This window comes from Furipterus horrens, unplaced genomic scaffold, assembly GCF_987537825.1.
Source record: "Furipterus horrens unplaced genomic scaffold, mFurHor1.1.pri manual_scaffold_6, whole genome shotgun sequence".
NCBI lineage: Eukaryota > Metazoa > Chordata > Mammalia > Chiroptera > Furipteridae > Furipterus > Furipterus horrens.
The window spans coordinates 89531919-89558143 of record NW_028327176.1 but is presented as its reverse complement, the minus strand read 5'-3'; the positions used below and the strand labels follow the sequence as shown (position 1 = coordinate 89558143).

Here is a 26225-nt window from a genome sequence, read left to right as displayed (position 1 = left end):
GAAACTTGGAGGAGGCAGAGACACTGCTGAGACTTGCTAGGTTCTAACCCACACAAACATGTTTTAAAACCACTGGGTTCTGGGTAATTTATGCAGCAATAGGTAATACAGAGGTGTAAGAATGAAAGTATTTGGGGTATCCTTCAGTAGACATTTCAGGAATAAAAGACGACTCCTTCCTCGCTCGGCCGTATGTGCACAGGGCTGGTCCTTGTCGGTGAGACGGGCATCACAATTGGCCCCAGACCCCAGCCCAAGCTGGGCAAACCAGAAATGAGAAAGAAAGGAATAAGGCAACTTGGTTAGAGGGGTGCTGGTTTTATTGATTTTCTATATACTGTCAAATTTGAGATTTGAGTTGCTCTTTAAGAATTTAAAGGTAACGCCACTTTTAGCTGAGAGACAGTTACTAGATATCAACAAAAATCGTTAATATTATGGAGAGGTTGAATTCTGAGCTTTCTTGAAGATTAAAGGGGAGACACTGGGTGGTGACATTTGCCGATCCTCCCCCAGCACTGAAGAAGCTCGCTGCTCGCAGCAAGAACAGTGCAAGCTGTTGGCAGGTGGGTGCACCTTAAGCCCCTGGAAGCTTCTGTGATTCACTGTAGTTGCCATTTCAGTGAGAAATATTTTGACAATAGGCTTTTAGAATTTTTTTTTTGCCTTCTATAAAAAGTAAAATTATAAGAAATAAATGAACAAATACAGCTAGAAAACTCAATAAGCTACAGAATTTGTGGAATTCTGTCATTCATCTAACTTTCATAAAGTAGGTGCCTGGCTCTGAAATAATTTTGTCAGCGCTAGAAAATATGAATGGACTCGTGGACATGGACAACAGGGTGGTGATTGCAGGTCGGAGGGGGGGAAATGTGAGGGGATAAATGGTAATTTAAAAATACAGTAAACTCAGCCATAACAAAAGGATATATGAATATGATTATTCTTAAGTCCCATTCTAAAACGTTCCCATCAGCAATAACCGGGACAGTGCTGGGAGGCTGTCATTCCTCACCCGTCTGAACTGACTGGGCACGTGGTCAGAGGGCATTGGTTGAAACATCACACTCTACAGCCCAGGAGTGAGACGCCCGCTGTGTCCCATATCCCTGACTGCTCCTGAATCAAGCTGTGACAAGATCCATTACAGCTTTGTTCAGCATGTACCCATCTCGCCTGTGAGAACAGCACCCGCATTTTCTCTTTCCTGAGTAAATAACTGAAGGCCAGAAAACACCTGTTCCCCGGGACCCAACAACACCCTGTTTCTACACACTGTTCCCCAGACAGGCAGTGGCCTGAGGAACTTGTCATTGTCTTGGCATTTGCTACAATGAGGTATTATCCAAACTGAATTCCCCTCTGGAGGCTGGCAAAGACTTGCCATTTAGTGTGCCAAATCCAGTGTTTTACAAGAAATGTTATCAATTACTATAACAAATCACTTGAACACAACAGATTTCTGAATCTGGTAGCCAGCTCTGATTGGGTCAGCGTGGGCACTATAAAGAGGTGTGATTTGGGGTTCCAAAAGGAAAAAAGTCAATTTAGTCTCAAGTTCTTAGGCTCTATTTCACCTAATCTTTATTAGACTATCTGATAGATTCAAGTTCTGGTGGCTTCTCTCTTCCTTACCCACTTCTGAGCATCAGTAAGAAAATAAAATGTGAGAAAGGAGAAGCAAAGGACCCCCCAAACATATTGAAATGATCCAGCTCGCTTAGCTGCCTCTTGTTCAGATTTCTTTAGAGCCGGTGGCGATCCCTTGGTGTGCCTTCAAAGGAGGTGTCCCTGGTGAATTGGGTTGTGGGAGTCTCAGACCTGGAGGCCCTTAGAATGGACTCACTCCACCCTCTCCTTTCACAGTGGCGAGGTCCAAAAACGGAAAAGCGATTTGCGGATATGAAGGGATAGGAAGAGAACTTGGGTCCCTGGTCAGGAGAGAGGGACCTGTGTCTGCATATCATTGATGAGGGTCACCGCACTTCTCTGCTTCACCTGACAGTTCTCTGTAGACAGTAGGCAGCGTTGTCTCGGGAGAGCGCCAGGTTCCAGTTCTGTGGTGAGGGCTTCAGGACTTCAGGTCTCTAGCAGCTGGGGACAGGGGTGCTGGGCAGGAACAAGTTTCATCTCTGAAGAACACTATTCCCTAATTTTACAGTGTCAGGGAAACAGATGGCCTGTGATATTTTTTAAAACAACAAAAGAATTTAAGATTATAAAATTTGACATTTTTAAAGCCAATAGAAATGAAAACTTCCTCAGGGATGCTCACATTTTTATTCATTTCAACCCAGGCATGCAATCTTCTGCACTATATAAGAAAGTATTCCATATCCCTCCAGAAAAATATTTATGTCCATTAAAATGTAAGTAAGATGTAGTGCAAAAGGGGAGGGAGAAGCAAACACAGAGGGGCAGTTACCTGTAACTCCGTAATTCCACTCCAGAAGCTATCAACATTATCTGTGACAGCAATCCAAAATGGCTAATAACCAAGGTTCGATTTGACAATTAAATGGCACACCAGTGCTGTGGAGTTGGCAGTTTTTAAAAACTTCCATAATGAACATTGGGAAAATATCTACATTCTAATAGTTTGCTACTCAAAGTGCGATCCCAATTCCAGCACCCATCATGGGGGAACTTGTTGGAATGCAGTGTCTGTGTTCCCTCCCCCACTGAGTCAGAGCCTGTGCTTGAACAAGATCCCCAGCTGATTGGATGCATATTAAAGTTTGAGAAGCATCCTGGGGGTGGGGTGGGGGTGCCATGCTGATTTATAATTCAAAAAATGTATAGCTATGTGGTCACAGATTGGAAATTAATTTGCAAAAGTTTAAGAATAGTTTAAAGGGAGATACTCCCCCTTACCCACACAAAGTGCCTGGCCTGCAGTATGTAGATCCTTAATAAACGACAACTGTTTTGGAGCTGATACTGTCCTGGGCTTTACTTTTCTTTTTTTCTTTTTTTAAGATTTTATTTACATAGAGAGAGGAAGGTGGGGAGAAAGAGGGAAAGCAACATGGATCAGCTGCCTCCCACACGTGCCCCAACCGGGACCAGGCCCACACCCCAGGCATGTGCCCCGACTGGAACTGAACTGGCGATCTTTTGCTTCACAGAACGACACCCAACCAACTGAGCCACACTGGCCAGGGCTGTCCTGGGCTTTCCTTTCTTTTTTAAAAAATGTGTTCCTTAATGTTCTTGTTAAATCACATTTTGTAAACTTAAAAGACAATAAGGATATTAATATGTTGTGCTTCCTTTTAAATCATACATTAAAACTGGTTATATCATGTCTTTCTCTTTGCCTCAGCTATCAGGAAGCATGGAGTTTAATTTAATACTCAGTACAGTAATTCTGTTAGCCTAGCTTTCTGGAATATTTGTTTTCCTTATGAATTTTGGTTTCTATTTTATTAGGTTTTTCTAGTATATGGCTTACAAAGCACTCCAAATTCTTTCTGAAAATCAGGGTCCAAATTACAATAATGAGTTCTAAAAGTCGTTCTTGTTTGCCACACTCCACAGAAAGATGAGTCTATGAAACTACCTGCCTGTTTTAAATTCTTTCCTCTCTCCCTGTTCTTTTTCCACTTCTCAGGACACAAGTAAAGCTAAAGCATTCCCGTTTACCCCTCAGTGAAGGGCTCAGATGCCAGTTAGCGCCCGTCCCTAGGTCGTCCCCACAGCCCACAGATCAGTCCCATGAGTCATTCCAGCTGAAATTCAAGAAGGAAGCAGAAGCCACAGCCCATCCAAAGGCATGCAGACCACCCTCCAGTGGCATTACTCACCAGACCTTTCAGCTGCTTTAGACTTCCTCTGCAATAAAAAAGAGAAAGAAAAGTGTTTGTTTACAACCAAGCCTTGTTTTCAGGGGAACTCCCCTAACAATCTCTCTTATTCATTCTCAAGAAAGCTTGCACTTTTTGTTCATAATGTTTACCAGTTTGTGATTCCACATTGCTAGATTGTCTCCATTATCAGACCATAAGGTCCTAATTAGACTTCTTCCCTCACCACTGGACCCCCAGGTTCTGAAGGTTCCAGTGGGCAACTAACTGAGCACAGGAGCTGTTATTGGTTGGGCAGATGGACAATGTAAGAAGTGGTGATACTAGAAAGATAGAAGGGGGAGAGAGCTAATATTGATTAATCACCTATAATATGCAAGCACTGTAAGTGCTTTATATGCACTATTAATCCTCAACACAATCTTGTTTTTCTTGAGATATAATTCACTAACATAAATTTTACTTCACTTGGTTGTTTAAAGGATATTCACTAGAGTGTGCAACTGTCACTACTATCTAGTTCTGGGACGTTTTCATACAAGGAGTTCTGTGCCCATTAGCAATCATTCCCTATTTCCCCCTCTTCCTAGCCCCAGGTAACTACTACTTTCTTTCTCTATGGATTTGCCTATTCTGAACATTTTATATAAATGGATCATGCACTGTATGGTCTTTTGTGTCTGGCTTCTTTCATTTAGTGTAATTTTTCAGGATTTACACACATCATAGCAACTTTCAGTACTTCATTCCTTTTAATGGTTGAATAATATTCCATTGTTTGACTACAGTATTCTCTCACTTATCACGGGTATTACGTTCTAAACCCACCCACCGCCCCCACAAAGTAGGAACCTTACATTTATTTTAAACTCTTAAACCTATATAACTTTAACAAGATACATATACAGTACCGCAAAATCCTGTAATATAGTGAAAAATCCGTGATAAATAATTAACTATATTTTTTTAAATCCCGCAATACATTGAGGCCGCGATAAGCGAACCGCGATATAGAGAGGGATTACTGTGTGTGTATATATATATGTGTATATATATATATATATACACATATATATACATATATATATATAATTTACCCATTATCAGTTGATGCACATTTGGGTTGTTTCCGTGTTTTGACTATTGTACTACTATGAACATTCATGCACAAGTTTTACATGAATTATGTTTTCAATTTTCTTGCATATATACCTAGGAGTTGAATTTATGGGTCACATGGTAACTCTATGTTTAACTGTTTGAGGAACAGCCATTCTGTTTTCCACAACAACTGCAAAATATTACATTTTTCACTACCAGTGTATGAGGGTTTCAAGTTCTCAGATGCTCACCAACACTTATCTTTTTTATTATAGCCAACTTAATGAGTGTGAAATGATATCTCATTGTGGTTCTGAATTACATTTTCCTGGTAGCTAATGATGTTGAGCATCTTTCCATGCACTTATTGACATTTGTATTTCTTCTTTGAAGAAATGTCTATTCAAATCCTTTGCCCATTTTAAAAATTGGATTATTTGTATTTTTATTGTTTAGTTGTAAGGGTTTTTAATATATTCTATCATTATACTATAATTATAATTAAGATTTGCAAATATTTTCTCCCAATATCTGAGTTGTCTTTTCACTTTCTTGATAGTGTCCTTTGAAGCACAAAAGTTTTTAGTTTTGATGAAATTCAATTTATTTTTTCCTTTGGTTGCTTGTGTATTAGCTCTTATATCTAAGAAACCATTGCCTAATCCAAGGTCATGAAGATTGACATCTATGTTTTCTTCTAAGAGTTTTATAATTTTATACCTTACATTTAGGTCCTTGTTCCATTTTGAGTTAATTTAATATGTGATGTAAAGTAGGTGATCCAACTTAACCTTTTTTTTTTTTTTTTGCATATAGATATCTGGTTGTTCCCACATCATTTATTGAAAAGATTATTATTTTCCCCATTTACTGGTGTTGGCATCTTTGTTGAAAATAGGCCCTAGATTTTGGGGCTCATTTCTGGACTATTTATTTATTTATTCTTCCTGTTATCATTTATCCCCACTATGGACTCTCAATTTTATTCCATTGATATGTATGTCTACTCTTTTGCAGATACCACACCATCTTGATTATTGTAGCTTGGAAGTAAGTTGTAAAATCAAGACATATCCATCTTCTGACTTTTTCTTCTTCAATATGGTTTTGACTATTCTGGGTCTCTTGCATTTCTACATTAATTTTACAATCAGTTTGTCAATTTCTGGAAAAAATGAGCTGGAACGTTGATAGAAATTGTATGTAATCTGTAGATCAGTTTGGGGAATATTGCCATCTTAACAATATTAAGGTCCTCTGATCCATGAACATGAATGCTTTCATTTATTTAGGCCTTTAATTTTTTTCAACAATGTTTTAAATTTTTTATGTATAGGTTTTGCACTTATTTTGTTACATTTTCCCATACTTTATTCTTTTTAATGTTATTGTAAATGAAATTGTGTTTGTTTGTTAGATTTTATTTATATTTTAGAGAGAGAAAAAAAGAGGGAGAAAGAGAGGGAGAGAGACATCGATGTGAAAGAGAAACATCGATGGGCTGCCTCTTACACACCCCCAACTGGGGACCTGGCCTGCAACCCAGGCATGTGCCCTGACTGGGAATCCAATGGACAGCGACCTTTCAGTTCACAGGCCGGCACTCAACCCACTAAAACACACCAACCAGGGCAAAATTATTTTCTTAATTTCATTTTCAGGTTGTTCATTGGTAGTGTACACAAATCCAATAAATTATTTTAGATTTTAATTTATTTTTTTATCCCCACCCAAGGACACTTTTTCATTGCTTTTAGAGAGAGAAAAAGAGAAAGAAACATCAATGCAAAAGAGAAGCATTCATCAGTTGCCCCTGCACGTGCTTGACTGGGGATCCTACACATCCGGGCCAGGGATTAAACCCACAACCCAAGTATGTGCCCTGACCAGGAACAGAACCCACAATCTTTTGGTTACAGGACGATGCACCAATGGAGCCACACCAGTCAGGGCACAAATCCACTAGATTTTTGTATGTTGCTCTTATATCCTACAACCTTGCCGAAGTTGCATATTAGCTTTAATAGTTTTTTAGTGGATTATTTAGGCTTTTCCATATAGAAAATCATGTCATCTGTTAAAAAGATATTTTTACTTCTTCCTCTCCAAACTCAATTTCTTCTGTTTATTTTTCTTGACTAACTGCCCTGGTTGTAAGCTCCAGTACAATCTTCAATAGAAATGACAAGAGCAGACGTTCTTATCTTGTTCCTAAGCACAATCTTTGGAAGTAGATTACTTAACTCCATGGAAATAAGGCTCATATCAGGAAATTGAGATTCAGAGAAGTTAAGTAACCTCTGTAAAGTCACACAGTTAGTTAACAATGGGGCCAAAATTTTAAACCAAGCTCTGACTCCAAAGCCCATAGTCATTTTCCTTTGCTTCCTTAATCCCTAAAGAGTAGATCAGCAACTATCTACTTGTGCAATGCTTCATTTCTGCTTTCGTTGTTTCTTCTATGCCACACAACAATTGAGGTAGCAGAGCAGGGATTAGTGCCCCCCATTTTACTGGAAAGAACACTAAGGTAAAGTGACTTCAAAGAACTGGCATTCATACAATAGCCAAGATCTGGAAGCAGCTCAAGTGCCCATCAGTAGATGAGTGGAAAAGAAAGCTGTGGTACATTTGTACTATGGAATATTACTCAACCATTAAAAAAAAAATGGAAATCTTACCCTTTGCAGCAGTGTGGATGGCCATGAAAAGCATTATGCTGAGTGAAATAAGCCAGCCAGGAAAAGCACAAGAACCATATGATTTTACTCATGTGGAATATAATGAAAACAAAAACAACAAAATAGAAACAGACTCATAGAGAACAGACTGACAGCTGTCAGGGGCAGGCTTGGGGCTGGGTGAAAAAGGTGAATGGATTAAGAAAACAAACAAACAAACTTCATAGACACAAACAACAGCATGGTAATTACCAGAGGGGAAGAGGGTGGAAGGAGGTGGAAAAGGTAAAGGGGCAGATAATTGGTGATGGAAGGAGACTGGACTTTGGGTGGTGAACACACAATACAATATACAGATGATGTACTATAGAATTGTACAGCTGAAAGCTATATACTTTTATTAAGCAATGTCACTCCAATAAATTCTATTTTAAATAAATAAATAACTAGATAGATAGATAGATAGATAGATAGAACTTGGATTCAAACTCTGCTCTCCTGACCCAATTTTGTGCTTTGACAGAAACAATAACTACCTCATTGAATAGTTAGATGTATTCAGGAAGGTTATGTGTGTGTTTTCTAACAGGTAATAAAAAGAGTAAATTGAATCTTGTCTGATAGTGAGGGGACTAAAGTACACAGAGGAGAACATCTGAAAAGATTGAAGGCAACATGCATGGGGTACAGAAGGAGAGGGAAGTGAATTGACATTTTGATTAGTAAAGAAAGTGTCAAAGGAAGAAAACCATCTATAAGAAAGCAGTTTAAAGAGGAATTAATATGCATAAAATTTCTAGCTAAAAGAATCCCTTCTGAGAAAAAAAGAATACAAATAAATAATATAAAAATGCTCTGTGTGTGTCCAGGTGGATTTAAGGGTGGCCCCTGAGGCTGAGAGCTAGACACCTGCCTCTGGAGCTCCTGCTGAGGCCTCCCTGGGAGGACTTCCCTCTATGCAGAACATCTGCAGATTGCTGGGATCCCCACCTCCAACCTTTCCTCACAGGGTTGCTGTGAGGATGAAATAAAAATGGCCTCTAAGAACAAACCTTACATCATTCCTGCACATAGAAGAACCTCAGTAAATACTACTTCCCTTTCCCTTCCCTTTATGGAGTCTACAAGGCACCCAGGTCCTAAGGGTGCCCAGGACGCAGGAACTATAGGACTGCTGCAATAGAACTGCATCTCTCTTCTTTCCTTTGGCCCAGCTCATTCTGGTAATTTTGTTTCCATCTTTAACCATATAACTTAGGTTTGTGAATCTCTTCTTCCACTTCCAAAGAATGGTGAGATGTTCCCAATTACTTCCCTGTGGAGAAGTGGGCCCTGGGCTGAGCCAGAGAAGACCTGAGTTCTGTGTCCCTCCTTGCTTCCACCTTTCTGTGAGCTTTGAGTTCTACCCTAAGAACTGTCTGTGGTCACAGGGGAAAAGGGAGTTTGGCTGTGTCTTCTACTTCAGGTCCTAGGGTGATATGAAGACAACTGTGCGGAATGGAGACTGGAGAGGTCTCTGAGATGTGACAGGGCCCTCATAGTGGCTACCTGCTGGAAATAGGCATTTCAGGATTCACAGGGTGTGAGACAGGCCCTGCCCTATGACAAGGTGATGAAATGTATGTGCTGAAAAAGTTAGCCCCTCAAGATAGAGGGAGAGCCTATGAGAGACAGGAGCCCTGGAGGAAGGGAGGCCATGGGAAGCAGTCAGAAGAGGCTTCCTGAAGGGTCCGCCTGCGCCTCCAGGGTTGGCTGCAACTGACTTTGATGACTGAGGAGTATTTGGAGGAGAGGAAACTGAAACAGGATGGGCGCATGGAGAACCCCAAGACTATCCTAACCCCAGGGAGTTCAGTCCAGGAGCTGTCCCGTCTGTACCCTAGCATGACTTTCTCCTTCCCCAACAAGTCACCCCTTCTGCTCCCCTATTGTCCCATGGTCCACCTAGCAAACCTACAGTGTTACTTCAAGAGCCAGCCCCTGGGCCACTTTCTAGGGAGGTCACACCTGGCTCCACATGCTGGAACAGGACTCTCCGGTAGACCCTGAGAATGCAGGGGGCAGGGGGACATCCTTTCACCAGGAACAGCCTCTCCCCCACAGGTCTATCACCTGCCATATTGCAAGCCTCCGCTGGCCTTTGGCCTGAGACAAGAGCTGTGTCTGACTGGACTTGGTGTCCCCACCTCTTGGCCAGGGGCCAAGTCTCAGTGACTGGCTGAGAGGAAGCCCCACCTCCCTGGGGTAGGGCGAGTTACCTTGACCATCAGCCTTGTAGTCATCAGGGAGCAGCTTATCCTGCCGGTAGCCCAGCACGAAAGCCAGGAAGGAGAGGATGAGGGCGTCGCCGATGCTGAGGACAGCCAGCATGAAGGCCCAGCGGATGGTGCAGTAGCCCAGCGTGTACTTGCCAGCCTGCTCCCCACACACGCGCCGCACCTCACTTGAGTCCCAGCCGTCAGGGTAGACCAGGCAGCCAATCATCAGGCCTGTGGCTGAGTGGGCGGGAGCAGAGGTGTCAGTCTGGGTGTGCTCAGTCTGCCACCTCCCGCCTCGAGTTGCTGTCATCTTGTCACCTCCATTCTCCTTGAGCTAACAGCCTTGAGAGGCACAAAGGGACATCTCCCACCATCCTTCTTGTAGAACACACGCAAGAAAACTGAGGCTCCAAGAGCTAAAGCAGCTTGCCCTGGAAGCCAGCAGGCAGAGGCAGAGGGAGAGAACAGAGAGTCGGGCTCTGCACCCCAGGGCGTGTTCTGCCACAGCAACATGGGGTCCAACCATGCTCTCAGCCGCTCTCCTCATTTTGGACTTGACGAGGCACCACTTACCCTTGCTTTGAAGCCCTCCAAAATCTAGCCCTGGCCCAGAGAACTCATCACTCCTAAGATGTATGTACATTTGTTCGTATCTCAACATCTCTGAAGTAAGTGTAATGAGAAAGCTTCAGGCCATAGTTTAATTAGAAATATTGGGTAGGCCAAAAAGTTTATATGGTTTTTTCCATAAAGTAAAAGACACAATAAATTTATGATCTGGATATTTTGAGTATGTCGGCTGCCTCCCATGTGGTATACAACATTGATTGTCTCGATTTGATCACTATCAACTTCAACTGGTCTACCCAACCACAGAGCATTGTCCAGTGAGAAATCTCCAGCACGAAACTTTGCAAACCACCTTTGACACATTTGATCAGTCACAGCACCTTCTCCATACACTGCATAAATCTTTTTTGCATTTCAGTTGTGTTTTTACCTTTCTTGAAATAATAAAGTATAATATGCCAAAAAGGTTGCGTATTTTCTTCCATCATCAATATTAAGATGGCTGCACAAAAATTCACCAATTCTGATGATTTTTTAAGTGTGCAATGATATGACAGCTGTCACAAATCAATCTAAAAAAATTGTTTCGAATCAAGTTAAAGACAACTAAATGCTACTAGAGCCATTTTATGGAAAAAACAAACAAACTTTTTGGCCATCCCACTATTTTCCTTTTTACAGCACATAGAATAATGGTGTGTCCTACAACTCAGGTATCTTAGATTCAATGAGCACAGGAAGTATTCCAGTCCCATCTCTGACTGCTTCCTTCATGAACCTTCCATTTAAGCCATCGGGTCTTCTCATTTTCACCCAGGCCAGCACAGTGCAGTTGCCTGCACTTCCCAGAATTTAAGAATCTCCTGGAATATTTGTTTTAAAATGCTAATTCCTGGATCAGGGGTGGGCTTAGGAACCCCCCCTCCTTTTTTTTTAAAATCCTCACAAGGACATGCCCATTGATTTTAGAGAGAGGGGAAGGAAAAGAGAGAAACATCAATGGGTTGCCTCTCATATGCACCCCAACCAGGAACTGAAACCACAACCCAGGCATGTGCTCTGACCAGGAATCCAACCCGCAGCCTTTCAGTTTACGGGATGATGATCCAACCAACCGAGCCACACTGTCCAGGGCAGGAACTGCTGTTTTAAATGCACTGCTCCAGGTGATCGTCTCAGTGGGAACAGCTGGGAAACACAAGAGCTGGCTGCCTCACTTCAAGCCCAGTTCTTTGCTAACGACCTGTGTGATTCAAGCAAGCTACTTGTACTTTTTTTTTGCTTCAGTTTCCTCATTTGTAACATTGGGATAATAACAGTACCTATCTGTTTAGATTGCAGTGAGGTTCAAATGGGTTAATATTGGAAAAGTGCTCAGAACAGTGTCTGGCACATACTTGACATGTGTGAGTGTTATTCCTATTATCCCACCCAGTGCTTTCATTGACTCAGTATTCACAGCCACAGAGTCCATTTCCTCCCTTTCCCCTCACTTCTCCCATGCCTCCCCATCAAACTACCTTAGCTGCACAGACAGGTGACATACTCCTGGGGTGTGATTGCAGTAACCCCTAGCACAGCCACCATACAGGCAGGGGCGGCTTCTTTCCCATCCAGGCCCTGCTTCCGCAGGCAGGAGGACCTTTAGTCTCAAGGCTGTGCCTACCCAGGAGCCCCTCAGAGAAGCACCTCTCAGGACCCACTTACCTAATATGAGTTCAGCTTGCTCCTGTAAGGAAGGCCAGCAGAGCAAACAAGTGCACAGGGAAGTGTAAAGATCAGGGTCTCGCCACCCCCCCCTAAGTCTATCTACCCTCCTTTGATTTTTTTATAAGAGAAACTCATTTACATTGTGCTTTTATAGATCACAAAATACTTCATGTACTATTTTTCTCTTGACCCTGACAATAGTTCTGTGAAGTAGGCCGTATATTAATGACCCATTTTACAGATTAGAAAACTGAAGTCTCAGAGAAACTAAGTAACCTGCCTAGTCATCCAGCTATGGCAGAGCCAAGTCCTGAGCTCATGGCTCCTGACTTTCTTGACTTCAAAGTTAATTCCCTCTACTCCCAGATTGAGACATCTCTCCAAAGAGCTGAATGTGTTTAGTGGTGGCATTTCAGACTTAGCGACAAGCTGAGAAGTGTTTCAGGAAGATACTTAGATAAAACCTGTGGGCTTCCCCTCATGCCTTTGGTGCCTGGCATGGTCCCCAGATTAACTGGGGGTTTTGGGGACACACACACACACATACACAAATGTTCATGCATAGGTAAATGTGGACAGGAGCTGCCCTTCTGGACTTTTCTCCCCATCGCTTCTCCCCTTGGCCCCTTCCCCTTCCACACTGTCTCCCTATGAGGGCTCTGGAAAAGGGCCCAGGGCCTCTGACTTGGGAACAAGTTACTACTATGGGCACCACAGCCCTCTGTAAGCGCCCCACCCATCCACCTGCAGCCCATTTGTGGTGCCTCAGGGCTATAAGTAGAGGCCAGCATTGTGTAAGGTATTATGCAAGTTTACTTACCCTTTCTGACTTCCATTCTCTCATCTGTAAAATAGGGATAATAATACCTGAAATATCGGGGTTATGAGGATTAAGTGTGATTATATATAGAAAGTTTACTATAGTATCTGGTACACTGTCAGTGGCCAACAAATGTTAGTAGTGGCTCTTATTATTGACATTGAAGTCAGAAGGATGGCAGCTTGGGTGAATGTGGATGTCATTAAGCTGTTCACTAATATTCCAGGTACACAGTACGATTCTGCTTCCTTGACCCTCTCCCTCCCTTAAAGTTAGTTGAGGCCATCTGACTTTCTTTGGCCAATAAAATGTGTGCATTTCTAGGCCAGAACATTTAAGAGCTTGGGGGAGACCATCCGGAGCTCCTTGTCCCTCTGCAGTGACAGATGATGTTCTATCAGCCTTGTTTCCAGAAGAGAAGAAGAGTGAGGTCAGAGCCCCCAACTGATCCTCAGTGAGTGTGTACCATGAGGGGACACAAACCTTTATTTTGAGACACTAAGATTTGAGTTGTTTGTTACTGTGGTGTCACCACAGCCATCCTGATGGATAAAGTTGTTTTTTGTGTTTTTTACATTTCCTGAGCACCTACCATGTGCCAGGCACTGTGCAAAGTGTTTTGCGTGCATTATATCATCTTGTCCTCACAAGAACCCTGTGATAGGGGATGAGGCTACCAAGACTGAAAGAGACAAGCAACTTGCCTTGCCTGTGTTTCTAGGAGCTGGGACCACTCTCAGCCTACCCCTGGCATCCAGAAGCTCATCTAATGTTGTTAAGGGCAGCCTCATGCTGATCTAGTCATCAGTCCTCTTGCCCTTTTCCTGATCCCTTTCTTGGTCCCAGGCTTCCTAGCAAGGTCAAGCTAACTGGTTAAGGCCTCTTCAAATAGATGCATCTCCCAGCTGCTGGCTGCAGGACACAGTACCTCCTGATTCCTCCCTTGGCTCATCTTCCCTTCCCCAGCACTGAACAATGGAACATGACACCACCTCTGCTCTCCCGCAATGTAAATGTTTCATGGGATGGTACCTGGCTGCCTTTGCTAACAGTGTCTCCAGTTCCATGACTCAGAGTTTGGCTCAGATGGCCAGGTGACCCCTCCCCTACCCAGGCCCTCCCAGCACTGTCATTTGGCAAATGACACCTGTTGTGGGAGGTTGGGGGAAGGACACTGTAGAGAAAGAAAGGGATGGTTGTGTTCATAGCATCCCCTAACTCTGATATGCTGGACCAGTTGGCAGCATGCCAGGGTCCATTCTACTCCACTTCGTCACAAAACTGCTAAATCTTCATTCCCCCTTCTTCCTCCCACTGCCCACCAAGGCTTGCTTTATCCCTACCCCCAGCCTTTCCCTCATCATATAGAGAGACCACAGAGGAAAGGAATACGGCAGGGGGGCAGCTCTGAAGGCTGGTGAAAGGCCTGGGTACAAGATTTGGAATCAAAGGTTCTGTCCCTCACTACCTATGTGCTCAAAGACAAGTTACCTCCTAGGAGCCTTACATGTAAAATGGAAGGAATACCCACTTCATTGCAGATGATATATGTGAAGGTACTCTGCAAATTATTACACTGCGTAAATGAGCATCTCTACCTTCATTCTCCCAGGTGCTTGGTTGCTAGCTGATCTGCTATAGCTTGGCCAAGTCTTACCATCTCTCTCAGCCCCAGATTCCTCATCTATAGTAGGGGGCAGGGGCTGAATTTCCCTGGGGTCCCCTCCACCTCAGACAGTCTTGAGTCCATGTATTAATTGTCTGGGATTCTGATCCCTGTTTCATTCCGGCTGTTAAAGATAACACCGCTTTTCATTCTAGTCAACCATAGCCAAGCAGTTTCACTTTTGTTTGCAGTCCCCAGCACTGGACCGCTCTCCACTATGGTCAAGGTGTGTACAGTCCTTGGGGTGGGGAGGGACCAATGATTGCAGGACCAAGTCTTAAGCCATCTCTTCCTGGGCTCTAGAGAGTAGGACCAGCTGGCCCACTGAGGCCTGCCTGGGCTAAGAGCAGGAAAAGGGGCCTTGGAAGGTCTTTCCTCTGAGTACCACAAGTAACCACCTACCCTACATGGTTTTAAAGACCCTAGACAGTACCCGCGTCCACATCACAAAATGTCACTCCCACTTACTACCTCAAGTATGGAATCCTATAATTAGGGAACAAAGACTTTTATTCCACATTGTAAGAGGGACCTTAAATGTAAATTTCTGTTGGAGAGGTCACATGCAGCACAACACTCTAAATCAATGACTGACCCTAGAGTCCTCCTTGAGAGCATTTTGGGGTAGGAAAGGAAAAGTGAGGGCAGGGATCTGGGGAATCCTTAAAGGAGAAAGAACAAATTCACAGAAGGGGGTGATGTGAACAACTAGAATGTGCTTGACTGGCATCACTATTTTGCCTTGCAGTTTGGTCGCATTCCCACAGAGCTGACAATGGGAGCTCTCTTTTTCCTCCCTCCCAGAGTGGCAACAGCCCCTGGTGTAATAACCTGGGAGTCAAGACACCTGATTTCTTCTACCAATTAGCTATGTGCTCCTGGGAAAGTCACTTGCCCTCTCTGGCCCTCAGTTCCTCAGCTGCAAGATAAGGCAGTTGAACAACTTGGTCTCTAAGGTCCTTTCCATCTCAGCCGTTCTAAGATTCTCTACTCCTCTGAGGCTTCTGCAGAGCACTAAGTAGGGCTGGGATAAAGGAGGACAGCTGAGTAGGATACCCAGAGCTTCCACAGAGGATGGGATGGGGCAGCTTCACCTATGGCCTGGGGTGGGCCCAGAGGCGGATTAAGGTCAGTTGAGGCTCTGGGCACAGAAGAAAATATTAGCCCCTTAAAAAAAATAAGAGAGACAGGGAAAATAAAAATATATGTTAACCATATTTTATGCAGCGTAGTAATGAAACCAAACTTGGTGTCATTAGAAAAAAGTGTAAAGTTGGGGTTTTGTGGGGCCCTTCAGAAGTCGGGGCCCAGGGCGCGAGCCCGGTGCGCCCGCCCTTAAATCCGCCTCTGGGTGGGCCCCCACCTGCGCGCCCACTATCTCTGCTCACCCGCAGCCAGCTGCATCCACGCACAGATCTTGTAGACTGTAGCGGTGTTGCAGACGAAGAACAGACTGAAGCAGATGATAGAGCCAATGATGAGGAACATGGCCAAGCCCACAAAGAACATGGCAGTCTTGAAGGCTCTAGAGGGGATGGAGGAGAAGTCCAGAGGGCCACCCTTGCAGATGAGCTCAGAGGACAGCACGTTGCCCACACAGTAGGAGAAAAGGCCGAAGTAGCCTGCCTCGGGTGCGTTGACGCTGTCTCCGATCCAGTAGGGCTGGATGAAGAGAGCCATGACCAATATGGAGAAGCAGATGGTGAGCGTGCCCCACATCACACCGATCGCCCTGGCATTCCGCACGTAGTTGGTATGGTAGATCTTGGCGGCCTCCTGCGCAGGCAGCAACTTCACCATGGTGAGGGCGCAGGGGCCTGGCTGGCCTGGGCTGTGGCCTGTGGGCTGGAAGTCGGTGTCTGCGGCTTCTGGAAGCTGTTCACTCCTCAGCCGGGTCTAAAAAGGAGGCTGAGGTCAGGGTACAAGATGAGGGTCCCTCCAAGGTAAAGGAAAGAGAATTAATAAGTAGGACAAGGAGGACGACCTTGGCTTCTTCAAGGAAAGCTGGTCCGGGTGCCTGTGTCCGCTTTACCTGGCCTGTCTCGGGTCTCCTGTCTCCTCTCAGGCCCGTTAGGGTCCTGGGCGTGCTGGCGCCGCCCTGCCCCCGTCCGTTTCAGCTCAGAGCCCAGAGAGCTCCGCCCCTTGGCCCGGCCCCGCCTCCCTCCCTCCGCGGCCCGCTGCTTCAGCACCGCGGCCAGCGCCCCCGGGACTCCAGGAGGAGGGGCGGGACAGACTGCCACAGGGTGCTGTGCGGGGCAGGGCGGGGCTGTGCGGGGCAGGGCGGGGCCGGGTGGGGTCGACCCTGCCCGACCCACCCGCTGCCAGAGGGAACCGAGGCCCCTGTTCCCTCTCCCAAGCGAGGACAGGAGTTGGGAGGGTGGGACTGTGGCTGTCACATTCCTCTCACTCAATTCCAGCCTCAAAACCGCTTCCTGCGTGTTGTCCCCATCCCATCCCTCCTCTTCCTCTCCCGTCCCCCGCTCCCCCCACCTCCCCCGCTCCCTGGTCGCCCTCCCAGAACCTCTAATACCCCTGGAGGTCAGCAAAGCCTCTTCTGATTTTATCTTCAGGTCACTAGTTTCTAGTTTCTATCTTTCGATCAACAGTTACCAGGAGCCTACTCTGTGCTAAGCCTTATGTTGGAGGATAACTTTCCTAAGCAAGAACCCACAGAGATAAAAAGGGCAGGGCCCCTGCCCTCAAAAACAGTGAGATAATTACATATAAGTAAATATGCACGGTATTTAAATATATCATATTATTTATAAATATTTTATAATTATTTATAAATACATTATATATATTTGCAATGCAGATTGATAACAGAAGCAACTACAACATACACGTTTCTTACAAGATTTCTCAGACCTTAACATATGCTTTTTGTTTGATACAATGTCTTTCTCTTCTTGTTTATGGTTTTTGTTGCATATTTCTTTTTCCCTGCTTTTTCAAAACATACATCTTTCTCCTGGTTTTATAGGCAAGTAGATAGTGTAGAGAACTAGGAAAACTCATGAAAGTTACATAAAATAAAAATCACTCATAACCCCAACATCAGGAGTGAAGGAAAGACAAGATTATCTCTTTTTTAATAAGAAAGATTATTTATTTCTGCTCCCTTCATACACCTTATTGTTCAGAAAACAGCCTTACGTGCATGTATTGTCACACACTGTTTAAAGGCAAAGTGAAGCTGGTCAGCTGTCCCGAGTCCTCCACTCACGGGATCATGCTTCCTGCTTTTACACTAATTTCTGAAAGTCAGAAATGTTATCGCCAAAAAATGTTAAGAGAGTTGTAAAAAAATAATCATTCTATTCAATATTATAGTTGTAGAAATGGAGTATATTTTCTTTAAGAAATTAAAAACTAAGAAGAAAATGCCACTTAACATCATTGGTATGTCAGTGTAGGGTGTAGGTCAGCAGGAGAAAACACTGTGATAAGCTTGTCTCTTTGATACCAAGAAGATATTCGAGCTTTAATATGCTTCCCATGTTTTCTACTAGTTGCTTCTTTTCTGCTGCTTTCATCCTTTCCCATATTTTATATCAGAGAATTGTTATAGTCTTTAAAACTTCAGTAATAGGAACAAATCCAGTATTCACAGATTTCTTCTCAGAAGGCACTCTAACTCTTCAGATAGCCCGGCAGTTTCATTCTCATGCATACTCTAGCCATGCAAAAACTCAATAGGGCACAGGCAAATCCAATGACTAGAGTAAGAAATCTACTGAGTTTTGGAATGTTTGGAGCATTAGGTTGGTCTAGAATTATGAAAACTAAACCTCCCATTATAAACAGGAAGCTGGATGCGAGTCCTTCCATAATATTCTATTGTCCATTACTCTGCAGGCTCAGTAAGCCACTGGTCTCTGATGCCCATGTTCATCAGTCACAGAGCCAACACGTGGAGGTTCAACAATAACATTATATGCTATTCCTCCTGTGATAAGGAAGTAAGACACCACCACCAGAGCGTGCACGGTCATGTCCCAGGGCATGTTCGCCCAGGGTGGCTTCTTCAACTTCGGGTTGAGGCATTTCAGCACTAATAATGGGAGTCGGTACAAAATCTCTGTGTTGGTGGTGGCAAGGGCAGCTTTAGATCTCATGCCACAGATGACCTTCAAAGACAGACTTCGGCTTTAGACAGATCTGGATTTAAGTCGGCACTTATTAGCTAAGTGATCATCTATGAATTTAGCTTCCTGAACCTCAGTTTCTCTGTATATAAAACGGGGATAATATTTTCTGTCACATAAAGATCAGGCAAAGTATTATGTGTAAACTCTTTAGCCCAGGGCCTCACATATAAAACTGCTCAAAAAAATTTTTTTATTATTATTATTATTATTATTATTATTATTATTACCTGTTAACATTTTGGCATATTTCCCTCTCTCTGCATATATTGCTTTACACAGTTAGATAATAATGTATATACAGTTTAGTATTCAATTTTTTCACTTAACATTACACCATTAATATTTTCTTATATTACTATTTTTTTTCAAAAACATTTTAATGCTTGTATAAAAATTGTTTAATCATTTCCCCTTCGAGGGATGTTTTGGCAATTTCTGGTTTTTCACTATTAAAAAGAACCTTAGTGCTCTGGCTGACAGTTTCTCACTTGGTTGGAGCATCATCTGGTAGACCAAAGGGTCATGGGTTCAATTTCCAGTTAAGGTACATGCCTAGGTTGCAGGTTTGGTCCCCATTTGGGGATCCAGTTGGGGCGTATGCAAGAGGCAACTGATCAATGTTCTCTCTAACATCAATGCTTCTCTCCCTCTCTCCCTCCCTCCCTGCCACTCTCTCTAAAATCAATAAGCATATCCTCAAGGATTAAAGAGAAAAAAAAAGAACTCTGCTTTGAACATATTTGCACTGTTACCTATATTCCCTCTTTCTCTTAAATCTCTGGTTTTGTGACCAGTTTCCAGCATCAGACTGGAAGCTTCCCCAGGGTAGGGACTCTTCCCCACACCCTCCCCATTTAGAAAAAGCCTTAGGCTGGGGCCAAGTTCTGAGGGGCTGGTGGACACCCTTTGTTTGTCCTGTTCAGCATTGTTCCCTGGCCTCTGAGAGTAGTCTCTTCTGCTTCCTGAGGTTTGGGCGGGACAGCCAACCACATGGCATGAAGACCCTAGACAGGGCTGGGGAATCTGAATTATTGGTGAGATGACATAAGGAAAAAAAGTTGTTGCATAGTCATGTCATGGCAATATCCTCAAGAAACAATCCATGAGCTCCTGCTACTGGGAGTTTCAGACCTGAAATAGGTAGCCTTGTTCCTTCTTCAACTTTCTGACCCACCCAGTATCCTTCCATTCCTTTCCCTTTTGCTTTTATTAGCCAGAGTAGGTTTTGACCAATGTATTGGCTAAATATTGACACCAGAATGGGAGTTTCAGGACAAAGCCCCTGAGAGTCCCATTTATGGTCAGCACTGGGAAAACAGCAGCCCATGGTGTACACAGAGGAGAAACAGCTAATCAAATTATAAGCTGCTGCAAACACCAGGGATCATGTGCCCTCTGAGGCTCACATTCTGGGGAACTGTGTGGACTTGGCCGTGAACTGATTTATAGGGACTCAAGAAACCAGAAACACAGAATAGAGTGGCTGCTTATAATGGCATTGAATAATGTCAAGCAAGACAATCTCAATCTCTCTAGATTATTGATTCAAGGAATTAAATAAACTTTAGGACCTTTATGTGATATGGCTCAAAGAATCTGTTAAGGCTGGTTGCTATAGAACATAGTGTTACGGCTACATAGGCGAGATTGAACACTCTGAAGCGGTGTATAAAGTTAAGCAAAGGATTTTTAATAATGGCCAGGAGTTGGGCAGACCCTGAGCAGGTCTCTAACATGCTCCAACCTACAATGGAGTCTAAACACTGGGTTTTTATACTGGTGCAGTCTCTTTGTTTCTTCTTTGGCGGGAAACAGCCTTAGGAAGAGGGGGCTGGGCAGGACTGCAGGAATGTCTTGGCAGTAACAGGAACAGAAATTCGCAAGGCTAAAGGTTATCTTCGACAGCAACACAGCTCTTCAGCCAGGGACGAACTCCCTGTGAAGCAATTTATTTTCAAAGGGCTAGACATTCTTCAAAGCACAACCTTCACAAATGCTATAAACCAGACACAAGCAAGCAAATGGGAGGTGATAGAGGCTGAAGTCCTTTTAGCTTGTAAATCACTAATTGCTATAACACTCCTTCTTACATTCCTTTTTCCAAGGCCTTTTAGCAAGTCCTTGCTACTTCTTACAAAGAACATTTAAAGCCCTTACGTACTTACATATTGAAACTTTTTACAGGGACTATTTGGTGCCCCTACATAATCCCCCCTCTAGTCCCTGGACTAAACCTATTAGGGACGTCTAGGGACTATAAGTAGGGTTTTTAAACCCTGGTTTTCAGGAGGGGCTTAGTAGCAAGGATAAGGAGTTGGGTATTTATAATGCTAGCTTTCAGGAGCTGCAAGGAAGAAATTAAGTTTTCAGAAACAAATGATAATGAGTATACAACATCCCAAAACTAAAAGGGACACAGCAAAAGCAGTTTTTGAGAGGAAAGTCCATAGCAATACAGGCCTACCCAAAGAGGATAGAAGAACTCCACACAGAAATTTAACCCCACAGCTACAAAAACTAGAAAAACAATAATAAACAAAGCCCACAGCAAGCAGAAGGAAGGAAATTATTAAGGTTAGAGCAGAATTAAATGACACTGAGACTAAACAAACAACTTAAAAGATTAACAAAAGCAGGGGCTGGTTCTAGGCTTATAAAGAAAAAAGAATCCAAATAAACAAAATTAGAAACAAAAGAAGAGATATTATGATCGATAACACAGAAATACAAAAAAATTGTAAGAAATTACTATAAACAACTATATGGCAAGAAACTTGACAACCTAGATGAAATGGACAAATTTCTAGAAACATATAATTTTCCAAAACAGAATTAAGAAGTAGAAAGTCTTAACAGACCAATAACAAAGAAGGAAATTGAAACAGTAATCAAAAATTTCCCGGCACACAAAAGCCCTGGATGGCTTTACAGGCAAATTTTACAAAATATCTAGGGAAGAACTAACTTCTACCCTTCTCAAACTATTCCAAAAATTCAAGAAAAGGGAAAAATTCCAAACTTTTTCTACGAAGCCAGTATTACCTTAATTTCAAAACCAGTTCAAGACATAACAAAGAAAGAAAACTACAGGCCAATATCACTAATGAACATAGATGCTAAAATTCTCAACAAAATATTGGCAAACAGGATCCAGCAATACATCAAAAAGATTATACACTACGATCAAGTGGAATTCATCCCAGGGACACAAGGATGGTTTAATATTCGCAAATCAATAAATATAATACATCACCTAAACAAAATGAATGACGAAAATTACATGATCATATTAATAGATGCAGAAAAAGCATTTGATAAAGTACAACACCCATTTATGATGAAAACCCTTAGCAAAATGGGAATAGAGGGAGCATACCTTAACACAATTAAGGCTATATATGAGAAACCTGAAGCCAACATTCTACTCAATGGACAAAAAATGAAAACATTCCTTCTGAGATTAGGAACAAGACAAGGATGTCCACTTTTTTTCCTTTTCTTTTTTTTTTTTAAACAGTGTTGGAAGTTCTAACTACAGCAATTAGACAAGAAGAAATTAAAGACATTCAAATTGGTAAGGAAGACAAAACTGTTACCACTTGCAGAAGACACGATAGTATACATAGAAAACCTTACAGACTTTACGAAAAAACTACTTGACCTAATAAGTGAATTTGACAAAACAGCAGGGCACGAAGTTAATATTCAGAAATTAAAAGCGTTTCTATATACCAACAAAACATTAGAGATAGAAACCAGAAAAAAATTCCATTTACTATAGCAACAAGAAAAACAACAGTATTCAGGGATAAACTTAACCAAAGAGGCAAAAGACCTGCACTCGGAAAGCTACACAACCCTGAAGAAAGAAATTAAGAAAGACACAAATAAGTGGAAGCATACACCACATCCACGGATGGGAAGAATTAACATTTCCAAAATGTCCACATTATTTAAAGCAATTCATAGATTCAATGCAATTTCTATTAAAATACCAGCAACATATCTCACAAACCTAAAGCAAACACTTACAATTTAATTTAGCAGACATTTGTTAAGCACTTGCTATGTGCCATGCATTGTAGATTTAATGATTAATAAGAAGAGCAAATGGAATGTTAGCAAGATGATGGAAAACAAATTTCCAGACCCTTATGGAAACATTAAATTAACAACTAGGAACTGACTAAAATAAGTTTTTACAGCTTTGAAAACTAGTCAAGGATTAATAGCAATTAAGGAAATGCCCAACAAAGAAAGCACTACATTCAAAATGATAGAAAATTTTATGGCACTGTACTTATTTTTGCCTTACCCTTTTTTTTCAGTGTAGTGCAGTATACTTGGGAGGAATTAGCCTAATTCCCAGTTTTTTTTTCTTATAAGGAATGGCTGAAGCCCCTGTATAATTCCCCTCCTTAGACTTAAGACCTTTTATTTTATGAGGACAATGGGCGAAGGTCTCGTGCTCTTCTAGCTGCTTCAAGCTGAACATGGTCGTCGTCCTACCTACCCTAGGGTCTAGGAATTTCTAATAAGAGTGGGGGTGGAGGGGAGTGCGGCCCTCCCTTATGGGGAAGGATTTTGCAGAGTCCAGGTCAGTTGGCTGTCCCCGGGCAGCGGCATTCTTGGTTTCCAAGGGCTGGCACTGTTGGACAAATTGACATCCTTGTCATATTCTGGAGGCAACAGATTTGGCAACAGGGTTAAAAGGCATCATTTAACCCACAACCACTAGATGACAAAAGACAGAAATTAATTTTTCAATGTCCCACATTAGGAAAAGAAATGGCTTCTTTGGAGGAAGGTGTGCAGGGCATGTCACACCTGTCCAAAATTCTTTTGCTCACTATACTTAGCTGGGGCTGAGGGAAATATTTTAGGTTTTTCCCCCCTCTCAGACCTTTAGGCCCTTTTTGTCCAAGTCATTAGGATAGATAAGAGAAATAAGTTTTTAAAGTGAAGCTCACAGACTACCCCATACTTTACCAACCCAACCACTTAGTTCAGCCAAACCGTTGAGTCTTAGGAGGCACACTGCAGATGGGCTTCTTAAGTGAGGCCTATAAGTACAGACAATTACTCAGGTAATGAGATCATAGACTTATGCCCTATGAAAACAGAAAGAACACACATGTTAATTCACACAACACAATTCACAAACTAGTCTTTAAATTGGAGAGACTGTCTTATTGGGAAGACATTCAGTTGCAAGGCACTTGACATTCTTCTTGCCTGTAAATTAAGCATCCTTGATAATGTCACAGACCTGGTTTAACATTTAAGTGAAGATAAACTTTATAGACAGTTAGCTGCACTGAGCATTGCAATTTTCCTTGAGTCACGATTTTTCTCCTTAAGATTACCCTCCTTGTTATTAAAGGAACTGCATTAAATACAGTTTTAATTTAGCCTGTTCATTTGCATAAACACAACAAGAGCAGTGATTGACCACATATGATTTTTAAGTCTACTTTGCTGGAACTTATACAAGGAACCTTCATGCTGACTATTAGTCTGCCCACTAGGGCACAGAAGCTGAGCCACACACCTGCCATTCAGCCTTGCCTGTAAACACCTGCTTTTCCCAAATCCTTTGGATTTTTCATTGTGCCTTGAGGTTCCTTCTAGCCATTTTTCAGGAAAGCAACCTTCGTTCCTTCCCTGGAAAGACTGCCATGAACCGCACAACCAACCAAGGTGTCAGGCCTTTTTTCTCATGGGCTTTTCTTAGCTTCAAAAGTTAAATCCAGTTCCTTAGGGCTTCCTGGTAACAACCAGAGCCTAAGCATGCCTCTTTCAGGCATATTATTCCAGTCAATGTCTTGGTTAACAATACCTTTATTAACAACTGGTCTTTTTAGTTTTATGCAAAGAAACCTAATGTCATTACTTACTTCTTTAAATTGCCAAATTCTGGAGGGATCAGTAGGGAGAAAAATATACAGTGTGAAGGAAAATCCTTGTTCTTCTAATATTTACTAAAACTGCATTTCCATGCCTTATACTTTCTTTTGTTCACTTTCCTACATGTGAAGTTTTCTTTTTTTTTTTTTTTTTTCTTTTTAACTCTCTCTGGGAAACCTCAATTTTCCTTTCAGATTATATGGCTAATACCAATACAGAGAATTCTAGACCTTTTCTACGTCCCCAATGGCTAATGTCAATTCCAACACTGGGAATTCCAAATGACCTTTCATAGGTCCCAAGGCTAAATGCCAATACAGAGGTACAGTAACCATACAATTAGACCACAAGTAGTTGAGGTTTCCTTTCCCCAGGTTTAAAAACTTTCACAACCTTTTTATACATTTTTATGACTTTCCACAGGCCTTCTGCAACATTCACAAACTTTCCATATATTTACCCATTCAGATTTAACCATAATCTATTTCCAATTCTTGTTCTTTTCCACACTGTAAAGGACTCTACTCGAACTCAGTATTTAGCAGCTAAAATTTCCCTAGATTTATAGATATTCTGCAGTTTTCTGAAGCTTCCTGCTTCTTCTTTTTTTTTTTTCTAACATACACTTTTGAGCTTTCCTGAGAAGTTTTTCAATTGTTTTATTTGACCTATTACTATTCTATTTAGGATTTTATTGGGAACCTTTTGTTTGGCCAGGACAATTCCCTGACCAGAAGGATGCTTGCATTTTTTTTATATTCTTATAGCAGCCCACCTGATTATTCCTCTTTCTTTCCTATTGAAGAGGATGTCTAGAATGGACATTAGTTTTATTCATGTGTAACAACACTTTTCCTTAAGATACAGGCACATTCCCCCTGCTGAAGCAGTGAGGAGATTGAAGGCTCTTTAGTTACAGCTTTAGAGGTGTTGCTGATTGGCACCCAAGCAGCTTGCACCAGTTTGAAGAGCGGCCTGAGTTTTAAAAGTGTCACTTTTTTTTTTCCTCCATCTTGGAGAGACAGACATTCTGCTGTTTCTGTAACCTGTAGCAAGGGGATTAGACGGCTGCTTCGCTAGCAAATTTAACATTGTCCCTCCTTGCAGCTCCAGCAGGGAGTATTCAGATGCAAACTGTATTGCTAGAAGTTACCTGGGGTGGAAAGAAATGCTGCAAGCAAGTTCTCTGGGGAAATTTTTAAGGAGCCTCATCCCTCTGGCCAGGGCTACAAGGCAGCGGGAGACAGCACAGAGGGTCCTAGGCTTATTTTTTTGGGACACTGCCCATATTGATAGCCTTGGTTTTCATGTTCCCCACCCCCCTCTCCTTTCTGCTTGTTGCATTTTTGCTTCCCGAGAGACACCATTTTACACTTATAATATTTAGATTTAAAGTACTCCCAAGGGGGGGTGGGACTATCCGACCCCAAAAGCAGGCCACTCTGACCTACAGAATGTTTCCAGGGTGCCAGAGTTTATGGAGGGATTTTGTCCCCGGTACTTGGGGAAATTCTGGAGCACACAGTCAAGAACTGTGGGTGGAGGCTTAGAC

General features: G+C 42.5%; 1 protein-coding gene and 1 pseudogene across 1 annotated transcript; both read right to left on the bottom strand.

Moving 5' to 3' along the window:
* Positions 1 to 307: 307 nt before the first annotated feature.
* LHFPL5 (LHFPL tetraspan subfamily member 5) lies at positions 308 to 16695 on the bottom strand. Its single transcript, XM_090280420.1, has 4 exons — positions 16004 to 16695; positions 9850 to 10086; positions 3810 to 3837; positions 308 to 2183 (listed from the first exon to the last, which is right to left on the bottom strand). Exons 1-3 carry the CDS (start codon positions 16413 to 16415, stop codon positions 3827 to 3829), a joined length of 660 nt encoding a protein of 219 aa, XP_090136546.1. The 5' UTR covers positions 16416 to 16695; the 3' UTR covers positions 308 to 2183; positions 3810 to 3826.
* Positions 16610 to 18733, bottom strand: LOC150006907 (oligosaccharyltransferase complex subunit OSTC pseudogene; annotated as a pseudogene).
* Between the last annotated feature and the right edge of the window lie 7492 nt (positions 18734 to 26225).

Bases quoted from the DNA above. Each gene is read 5' to 3' on its own strand.
- LHFPL5 (XM_090280420.1), bottom strand. From the start codon at position 16,415: ATGGTGAAGTTGCTGCCTGCGCAGGAGGCCGCCAAGATCTACCATACC. The intron at 10,087-16,003 runs GTGAGCAGAGAT...CCGCCCACTCAG, and splicing joins GTGGATGCAGCTGGCTGCGG to CCACAGGCCTGATGATTGGC.